The sequence below is a fragment of the Leucopleurus acutus genome (genome assembly GCF_964270905.1).
Source record: "Leucopleurus acutus genome assembly, chromosome: 19".
Classification (NCBI taxonomy): Eukaryota; Metazoa; Chordata; class Mammalia; order Artiodactyla; family Delphinidae; genus Leucopleurus; species Leucopleurus acutus.
In genome coordinates, this window is record NC_139161.1 from 18,244,992 (window position 1) to 18,255,301 (window position 10,310).

A 10,310-nucleotide genomic window follows, 5' to 3' on the forward strand; every position below is an offset into this window, starting at 1 on the left:
TACGGGCTTAGTTGGTCCACGGCATGCGGGATCTTCCCGGACCAGGGATCTAACCTGTGTCCCCTGTGCTGGCAGGCAGATTCTTAACCACTGCACCACCAGGGAAGTTCCGTTTTAGTAGTTCTTGATGGGACCCAGGAATTATCTTTTTAACCAGCTTCCTGAAGGACTGGGATGCAGGAGGTTCACAGCCCGGCTTTGAGAAATCAGAATCCCATCTAACCCAGCAGTCTCCCTCCTCCTCACCAGCTTATGTAGGAGAACTTGACCTTGCGTCTGAGGATGGAAGGAAGGGAAGAGAAGGCGGGGTCTGGAGGGGGAGTTAGGAGCGGCCTGTGGCTCGGCACCCAGGCCCAGGGGAGCTCCTGTAGCAGATACAAACTCGGACCAGACCCCCTGAGCCCTGCCTGGCCCCTTGAGGGTCCAGCGGCTGCACGCTTTGCCCAGGAATGTGACCATCTTGGGGAGGTCCCCGTCTCCAGCTGGAACCGTGAAGCCACCGCTCCAGGCTCCAGCGCTGACGAAGCGTTCCGGGTCAGCTGGGGCATGCAGAAGGAAAGCTTGGGGAGGGTGGAGGAGAGCGCTGGACTCTGGCAGGAGGACTCTGAAGCCGTAGCAGAAAACTTATCCGAGTCAGCGCAAATTTAGCCCTTCCAGAGATTCACGGAGGGCGTCAGGCGGCTAGACTGAGATGAACTTAGAAAAGTCTGGCTCGTCCCCAGACACGGGGAGGGGAGGGCCTGGGGTCATGTCTCCCTCAGGGGTCTGCCACGAGGCTTCGTCTTCCTTTGAAGTCTGTAAAGACAACAGTAGGGGTTGAAAAGCAGAGCCCGGCTTGGGGGGGTCTCCAGGTAGCTGCTGGGTCCAGCCCAGCCTTTTCTGCACATTCTGGGCCTGTCCGTCTGGGGGTCACAGGACTAACCACTCCTTTTTCCCAGAACCCCCAGGCTTTGATTCATTCCCCCCGCACACACCAGGCCCCACTCCCTGGGAGATCAACCTCATGGCCTCGGGCCCAGTTGTGGCTGCAGACGTGGGGATCCTGCCAGCTCAGAACTCTTTAAGCTGTCATTCTCACCACGCTATTCAAGAATTTTCTGGATCACAAGAAATGAGGATGTGAGGTCAGGAGCCCTGGCTTCCTGGGTGACATGGTCTAAGCTCTGGCTGTGATGCGGAAGGTAGGTGGACGCTGAGGGCAGAGACCTCCCCCACTTCCTTGCATTGTCTGAGTGGAGCCAGGCTAGGTCGCTCCAGACCCCCAGAGCCCTCTGTCCACACCTGGCTCAGGCACCGGATCTCCACATTGGGGCTGGCAGGAGGCCCAGTGGGCCCTGCAAGGTCGATCACAGCATACTCTGGGACCCCGCTGTTCCCCAGTGGCTGAAACACAGACTCAGTCAGAACGGCCTGTTCTTGGCAGCAGGGATGGTCCGCAAGCCAGAGCAGGAGGAGGGAAAGGCAGGGGGTGGATTTTGCAGAGTCAGAGTCCGTGCGGCCCATTCACTATGTCTCTGTGTGACCTCAGGTGAGCCACCCAACTTCTCTGAGGCCCAGCTTCCCAAGCTATAAAATGGGGATAGAAAGTTTTCCCTTTGGGTTATAATAAATATTTCTGATAATATTTTTATCACTCAACAACTGGGAACTCCTGGAATGATTAATTTGTTTCCATGATGATTATTTCTATCCTTGAAGAAGGAAGAACATGCAGGCTGCAGGTTCTTTGTAATAGGCCCAGAGAGAGCAAAGTTGGACACCTCAAAGATTCACCAAATAACAAACAGCACAGGAAGAATTCTTTAGGGATCATGGGTCTGAGCAATCCTTCCCTGATCAGATGAGAAAACCGAGGCCCAGGGAAGAGAGGTGGGTAGTCCAGAGCGAGTGCGGAAGCCCGTCTCCTGGCCTGGGCTCAGCTGCCCCCGTGGTCCTCAGGTCAGAATGCTGGGCCCCTCTGTCACCTGCTCCCTTGCCCAGTAGCTGAGCAGAGCAGAGGCTGGAGCTGGCCAAGGCCCCCAGCCATGTCTCCTAACAGCACAGCTGCCCTGAGGTGGCCCGGCCAGCAAACCCCTGGCCTGATAGGCACCGAAGCCAAGGAAAGAAGCTCCCATTTTCTGGATAACTATGAGGGGTCTCATCTCACTCGTTCCTCACCACAGTCCCGTGAGATGGGGAAGCCGAGGCTCAGAGTGGTGATGTAACTTGCCAGATGTCACACAGCTGGTGAGTGGTGGAGCTGGGCCTTGTCTCCATGATTCTTTGGTCTCAGACTCTTTCCTACACCATGCTGCCTTCCTGGTAGGGCGTCCTGCACACTTCTCTTTGTGGCAGTGTCCCTTGTCTACTAACTGGGCCCCTGCTTCTATCAATACCCTAGGTGTGGGACATGGGGGCAGAGGTAGATGTTTGAGCCACCTCTGGTGACACCTTCAGTTTTACGGGGACAAGGTAAGAGTCAGAACAGAATCCCTCAGGTGAGATGTGACTGGGGGGATGAGGGCCTGAAGGAATAGGGGAGGGGGAGGGAGAATTCACAAATGCTGTCACTCACGGCCCTCGTGCGTCCCAGCCCTGCCTGTGGGGAGGACATGGCAGAGCCGGGGTTGGACCAGAGAACTCCTGACATCAGGTCCATTTCCCATGAATCCCATACTGACAGCTTTCTGATTTGGTCGAAACCCAGCCACTGCTGACCGCTGACCACCAACAGCTGCAGAAGCGTCCCCTTCTCAAGGGTGACAGAATTTGAGGAAAGAACCTCAGGGGACAGAGAGCAAACTGCACATGTAGGCTGTGGCCAGGACCACTACCCTCTGTCCAGGGGGGCGTCTGCATCTCTCAACGGTCCCTCTGCCCACGCAGTGGACCCTGGGCTGTTCCAGTGAGCGTGGAGGCATCTTCTGGGTTGTTGACTATATGAGATCTATACGAGAGCCTCTACTTCTAGGCACTAGAAAAAACGGCAGCAAGGCATGGCGGTTCTCCCTCCGAGCCCAGCCCCTCTTCTGGAGTTGGGGGAGGGGCTAGCCTCAGGACACCGAGCCAGGAGGAGGGCCCTGGCAGTGGCCTTGGCAGCCCCTCCATCTGTTTCCATGACCTTTCCCTCACTCCTGTCCACCCCTTTGGTCCTGCTGAGCTTCCTGAGGTAACAACAGCTGCTCCCTAAGTGAAGGAAGGCCCAGTACCCCATCCCACCGCAGCCCCTCCCTAGGGGGATCGGGCCTGAGTGTTTTGTCCCTGCTGGTGCCAGGAAAGAAGGCAATGGCAGCCCCCCTTTCCTGCTCCAGTGTCTAAGGGAATCAGGGTGGAGGCCTCTCAGTAAACAGCTGAGGAAGGAGAGGCTGGGGGCGGGGGTGTTGGCGAGGCAGATGAAGCTTCGGTTTCCTAAGCAGTGACTCTCTCCGTAGGAGTGCTGGTGTGGGAAGAGGGTCTCTCTCTGCAGGGGTCAGGGAGGGGCCCAGCAGCAGGTAGACTCAGGGCAGCGTCCTCTCTCCAGGGTGATGGGCACAGGGACCCCCATTCTTTCTGTCCCCCGGTCTCCAGAGCACCACCCGCAGCCCGAGTGTCAAGGTAGCTACACCACCTTGGTCTCAGAGCCAACGACAGCTCAGAGAAGGGTGTTCCGGAAAGAGGAGAGATGGGAGTCGAGAGCTCTGGGACCTGCTCTGTATCTGGGCCACCGCCTGCTGTGTGACCTCGGGCAAGACTCTTTCTCTTTCTGGGCCTCAGTTCTCCCTTCTGCAAAAGCAGACTAGAGTCTATTGGTGCTATCAGAATCCCCCAGGGCAGCGTTTCAATTTCAGGTTCCTGGCCCCCACCCCAAGGGGTTCTGGCTGGGACCGATGTCGAGGACAGTGTATTTCTAATAGCCGCCCACACACCCCCCAAGGTGTTGCGTAAGGGATTTTGCACCAAATTTAGAGAAAGGCTGGACGAGCTGATATCAAAGCCCCCCTGTGGAACCAGCTCCAATGTTCTCTGATTCTAAAAGGGGGGATGGGAAGAGGGCCTTGGGCCTGGAGCAGAGCCCCACTGGCACCCGGTGGGAAGTCTGGGTGAGGAGGGCAGCCCGAAGGGCTCATCTCGGGGCTCACACAGATTCCCTGGATGTGGGACGCAAGTCCTGCCTTGAGGTCAGCCGTGGAGGACCAGGCAGGGAGCCGGAGAGGCAGGGCCTGGGAGCCGGACGCAGAGGGATCTGAGCGTGGGCTTTGCCTCCTTCCTTACCAAGTGGGAGAGATGGACCTTCTCCTTCCTCTGTGTCTCCGTGGCCAGTTGAGCTGAAAGAGACCAGAAGTGTTAAGGGAACCATTGACTGAAACCGTCCACCCTGGCCAGGCCTGTTAGTAACCACTCGCACGAGGTATCTTAAACAGGAGGTCCTGGTAAGGAATGCGGAACTAACAAGCTACCACCAACTGGAAGAATTCGGGAAAGGTCAAAAGGAGAGAGGAGACTCCAGTCCGTATGTCCTACCAACCTCCCAGAATCCTTCTCGCTGGAATCCATCTTGAGTGAGTGATGCGTGGGCCACCAGAAAGGACTCTGAGTCAGAATGATTGGCCAGAGACAACCCGGAAACTAACCCCATTCCCATAAAACCCGAGACTGCGAGCCACGTGGCAGAGCAGTTCTCCTGGGTTCCCTTACCCTCCTGCCCTCTGCCCGGGCGCCCCTTCCCAATAAAGTCTCTTGCTGTGTCAGCAAGTGTGTCTCCTCAGACAATTCATTTCTGAGTGTTAGACAAGAGCCCACTCTCGGGCCCTGGATGGGGTCCCCCTTCCTGCAACAGAAGGAGCACCTTGAAGCCAGGAGTAGCTGGGAGTAGTCTGCAGCTGTTCCCGCATACGTGGACTGGGTTCCTTGCACCTGGGGCTTCCCAGAGGGAGCTGGCAAGCAGATTGGCCCGAGAACCCCAGCACCTCGGCAATGACCTGGACTTTTGAGATTGGTACATGGAAATCCCCTCGCATGGGCCAGAAACTGGCTAGGGAAGTGATCCTGTATGCCAAGGTCATTGCTTCTTAAATCTCAGTGTGTGTACAGGACCTTGGGAAATTTTACTCAAATGCAGATTCTAATTCAGTAGGCTGAGGTTGGGGCCTGAGAGTCTGAGTTGCTAACAGGCTACCCGGGGATGTTGCTGCTGCCAGCTGGGGACCACAATTGGAGAGGCAAAGTGCGAAGAGGCTCTGAGGTTGTGATGGGAACGTTCTCACCCTGTGTGTTCCTCCCGGCTCCTCTGAGGGGGCCTAGGGATGTGGGCAAAGCTGACATTTCTTCCTGGGGGCCACACAGAGGGGAGTCACGTAGCAAGCCCAGCGTTCCCCACCATGGCCACCAGTGCTGGGACAACACTGCCAATTTACAAAGTTGGCTTCCTGGTTCTACCACTTTCCAGCTATACAAACCCAGGGCAAGTTGCTTAACCACTCTGTGCCTCAGTTTCTTGCCCTGTAAATTGGGGGTATTTGTAGGTGTTGAATAAGTAGTTCCTAACTCGACAGTATTGAGGAGATTAAAGGAGATAAAAAGAACATAAGCCACACCACTGTGCCGGGCACAAGACAGCTCCCGTTACTGTTATTTCGGTTAAACCCTCTTAATCTGTGCCATCCACCACAGGAGCTACACACGGCCATTGAGCACCAGAAAGGTGACTACTCTGAATTACACTGGGGTTGAAAGACTCAATTGGAAAAAATGAACGTAGAATGTGTGTCATTAGTATCTTTTTTAAAAAAAATAAATTTATTCATTTATTTATTTATTTTTGGCTGCATTGGATCTTCGTTGCTGCGCGCGGGCTTTCTCTAGTTGCAGCGAGCGGGGGCTACTCTTGGTTGTGGTGCGCAGGCTTCTCATTGCGGTGGCTTCTCTTGTTGTGGAGCATGGGCTCTAGGCACGTGGGCTTCAGCAGTTGTGGCAGGTGGGCTCAGTAGTTGTGCCTTGCAGGTTCTAGAGCGCAGGCTCAGTAGTTGTGGCACACGGGCTTAGTTGCTCCGCAGCATGTGGGATCTTCCTGGACCAGGGCTCGAACCCGTGTCCCCTGCATTGGCAGGCGGATTCTTAACCACTGCACCACCAGGGAAGTCCTCATTAGTATCTTTATATTGATTCCATGTTGAAATGATAATGTTTTGGATATATCATGTTAAATAAAGTGTATCATTAGAATTAACTTCACTAGTTTCTTCTTTTTCTCATGTGACTATTAGGGAATTTTAAATCACACGTGTGGCTTCTATTCTATTTCTGTTGGGCATATATCTGAGGAAGCTGAGGCTCAGGGAAGTTACATGACTTACCCAAGGTCACACAGCTAAAAAGTGGCAGAGCTGGAATTTGAAGCCAAGTCTTGAAAGGAGCTGAGCACCTCTAGAGACCCAGCGGCAGGTGCGGGGCCATACACACATCCTGCTCAAGTTCAAGTGCTCAGGCCTGCACTTCCCCCTGTAATCAGTCCTCGTACAAGAAGCAGAACCTACAGAGACTGGACATGGATTCACTGGGATCAACAGGGAGAGAAGTGGCTGATGAGCTTGGTCGGACAGACCAGAGCAAGATGAGAGCCCCCCAGCCTCTTGCTCCCCCATTTGAATTGCTTGTGCCTGTTGTGGACGGCCCTGCGGGTCCCTCAGAAAAGAGGAGCAGGGCTTCTGATGCCCACGTCTCGGACGCATACGCTGAGGCCCGCGAGGTCTCTCTGGGGCGGTGGTGGGGACTGCGGGTCTCAGCGAGGCCCCTGGCTGACGGCCTCTCACCCCTCCCGTCTACACTGCTCACCTTTCTTCCTCCATTGGAGCATGTAGCTGCCGAGGGTGGCCAGGCCTGTGGCCAGCAGAAGGGCCAGCAGCACCAGGACTGGGGCCAACATGCGGGTCATCGGGATGGAGACCCTGTGGACGAGATGGAAGGAGACTGGTGGCTGTCATCAGATGTCGGCAGCACACTGGGCATTCTTATTCTGAGTCCCAGTCATATCCCTCATCCCTCCCAAGGGGGTCAGAGGGTACCAGGGACCACAGCATCTTGTTGGTCCCAATGGAAGGGACCTCAGCCCCCATCGCCAGTCCCAGGAGGTACTTTCAGCTGGCTCTGAACCTGTGAGTAGTTACCTGGCCACCAGCAATGGAGGGCAGTTATATATAAAGACCCAAGAGCCAGTCCTTCCGGCTGGGATCCCAGTTGGGTAAGAAAACATCGCATTGTTTGGTCTACAGTTTCCTGCTTAGCACAGGGCCCAGTGTAAAGTACACAAACAAGAACTACTGAACTGGGGTGGCTGTCCCTGAAGCCGGGCGGGGAGTGAGGTGGGGACTGGGGCCATGGCGGACCCTTCACCTTGGGCGGGCCTGCATGTCCAAGGCAAAAGGGCTGCTGGCCCCCGTAATGTAGGTCGTTTACTGCTCCAGGGCCCTGCTGGGTAGGGGGTGGGATGGGGGCTGAATCTGCCCTCTCTGCATGTCTGTGGCCACGTCAAGAAGTTGCGTTCTCCCAGAGGAAGGAGTATTGTATTCCTATTCGCTCAGGGGCACCTTATGGTTCAGTGATGGCCTGAAAAGGTGGCCTTGGTTGGAGCTGCTCACCTGGTCTTGGAGCTGCTTCTGATGGGGACAAAACTGGTGTCCTCTGTGGAGGTAGAGTCTAGCCGTGTGGCTTGGCGGGAGATCCCTGCAGGAGGAGAGGTTGCTGGGTGAGGAGAGGTCCCTGCATTTGGAAGGGTTGCTGCATACGGAGAGGTCCTTGCATACGGAGAGGTCCCTGCATACGGAGAGGTCCCTGCATACGGAGAGGTCCCTGCATACGGAGAGGTTGCTGGGTGAGAAGAGGTCCTTGCAAATGGAGAGGTTGCTGGGTGAGAAGAGGTCCTTGCAAATGGAGAGGTTGCCGGGTGAGGAGAGGTCCCTGCATACGGAGAGGTTGCTGCAGGCTCGGATGGGGAGGTCCCTGTGAATGGAGAGACCTCTGCCCCCGTCTTCCCCAGCTTGGCTATGGTGACTGTCAGGTGGAGACCAGCAGAAGCTACAAGTCCAAAAGCAATGCCTCAGCACCTTCCCTGATCCTTGATTCCCAGCATTCCCAGACCTCTGACCCTTGACCCCTGAACCCTAATCTCCCCAGGACCAATTTCTCAGAACTTCCCCAGCTACACCTCAAACAGAGGCCTTGAGGAAGCCATTCGGAGCAAGCAGGTCATATCTCAGGAACACCCCAAACCTGTGCGTGGCTCTCAGCTCCCCCCATTTGAGCTGCAGCCTGTCCTTTATTGTGGGGCGGTGCCGTGCTCCAGCCCCCACCTCCATGACCCTGAACCCCTCCCAGGGAAGGAGCGACATCTGTTACCTGGAAAGACGAGCAAAGAAACCGAGAAAGTCTTATCGAAGCCAACTCTTCTGGCCCCACACCAGTACTGCCCCACGTCCTTCAGGGTGAGGTTCCTCAGGGTGACCTCAAACCTGAGCTGCCGGGGGTTGTCGTGGACGGACACCCTGCCTTCCTGGCCATATTCTCCAGAGTAGACAGTCCCAGAGCAGCGGGAGATCAAGAACCCGCTCTCCCTGCACCAGTATTTCTTGTACTTCTTCAGCTCTTCCCCGTAGGTGCACTGCAGGGACACGGTGTCACCTTCAAAGCCGCTGATCTCCTTCGGGCCCTCCAGGGCTTCATAACCTGAAACCACAGCAGGGATGAAGGTTGGAATTCCCTGATTCAAGTACCAGGATCAAGACCAGAAGGCTTTCCTCAGTCACTCCCTTCTTGGGGCAGCCCTGGTAGGAGCTGGTACTCCACTCTGCCACTGAGGGATCTTGGGACAGGACTGTTACTGTTTCCCTATACCTGGCATATTGAAGGCTGGTGATGGGGAAGATCTAGATTCATATAGCCCAGAGTTTGAATCCCAGCACTGCTACTTAGTAGCTGTGTGACCCTGGGGAAATTGCTTGACCCCTCTGAGTTTTCTCACCTATAGATGATGACAATGTCCTATTTCATTGAATTAAGATGCTATCATATGTAAGAGCCACCATAATTTTATAAAACATTAAGAAAAAAACACTGTCATTTGAACAACTGACATCAGTTATAAGATGCATCCTAATTTTTTATGTTAAAAGGTTAAAAAAACGAAAGAAAGAAAAAAAAGAAAAGCAGGCTTGTGAATTGATGAAACAGGATAATTTATCTCTCGGGGCTGTTGTGAGTGGTACAGCAGAGGTTCAAGAAATATTTGCTGAGTTTAATGTGGCAACATTAAATAAGCGGTGTCTTGTCTGTCCCCAGGCTGGCACAGAGTCAGGAAATGAAGACAAAAGAGGTAAAGGTACTCTCACAGCCACTTGGACATGAAGGGTCTGGAGCCCACAGGTCTGGGGGAAGACCTGGCTCTGGGTTCCAGAAACAGCAAATGCCCGCACCCTCTGAGGGCTGAGGACGAATGGGGAGGGGTGAAGCCTGGAAGGATCAGGCGGCTGGGCTGGGTCACCCCCACAAGGAAATGTAGGTTCAGTAGGTCCCTCTCTTGCAGACCCAACGGGCAATAAGAATAAGCAATAAGGACGTTGGGGATAAGCCCCACATCCCTCCATCCCCGCCCCGCATCTCACCATCCCCGCCCCCCATCTCACCTGGGAGCACGAGGCAGCCCCACAGCAGGACGAGGGGCCGCATGGTGAGCGCTGGCCAAGCGGGAGTGCACGCCGGGAGCTGGGAGTTCCTCTCCGGGCCACACGGGACTTTAACTTCCTCCAGAGGCAAAATCGAGAGAAGGAAGGGAGGGGAGGGGCCGTGTGGCTCCCCCAGCCGGGGGAGGCGCCTCTGCTGATCCCTTCAGTACTTACCCTTGGTTCACAGCGACCCGCACCCGAAAACCCACCGAGCGCTTCTCCCAAACCCATGCCCTTTCAGGGGGTCTTAACCATGCCCCCGGCCGCGCACCGCAGAGGGCCTGTGTGTAGAATTCAAGGAGTCCATGAATCTGGGCGGGGAAATAGTACATCTTGACTTTTCACTAAACTTTACGTAATATTTATTTTTCCTTGTATGATGAGTAGTGTTCGCAGTGCCGTGACTGTCACCAATTAAAAATCACAGACACTAGGGGCTTCCCGGGTGGCGCAGTGGTTGAGAGTCCGCCTGCTGATGCTAGGGGACACAGGTTCGTGTCCCGGTCCGGGAGCGGCTGGGCCCGTGAGCCGTGGCCGCTGGTTCTGCGCGTCCGGGGCCTGTGCTCCGCGGCGGGAGAGGCCGCAACAGTGAGGGGTCCGCGTACCGCAAAAAAAAAAAAAAAAAAAAAAAAAAAAAGC

The 10,310-nt window shown here is 55.2% G+C and overlaps 1 protein-coding gene across 1 annotated transcript; it reads right to left on the minus strand.

Annotated features, from left to right (window-relative positions):
- Nucleotides 1-681: 681 nt before the first annotated feature.
- Nucleotides 682-9,675, minus strand: CD300LG (CD300 molecule like family member g; the record flags this gene model as incomplete). The annotated part of the gene is made up of 7 exons (XM_082860809.1): nucleotides 682-795; nucleotides 1,282-1,383; nucleotides 4,231-4,283; nucleotides 6,790-6,902; nucleotides 7,593-7,677; nucleotides 8,350-8,676; nucleotides 9,633-9,675. The coding sequence occupies 7 exons, from the start codon at nucleotides 9,673-9,675 to the stop codon at nucleotides 682-684; spliced, it is 837 nt and encodes a 278-aa protein (XP_082716935.1).
- Between the last annotated feature and the right edge of the window lie 635 nt (nucleotides 9,676-10,310).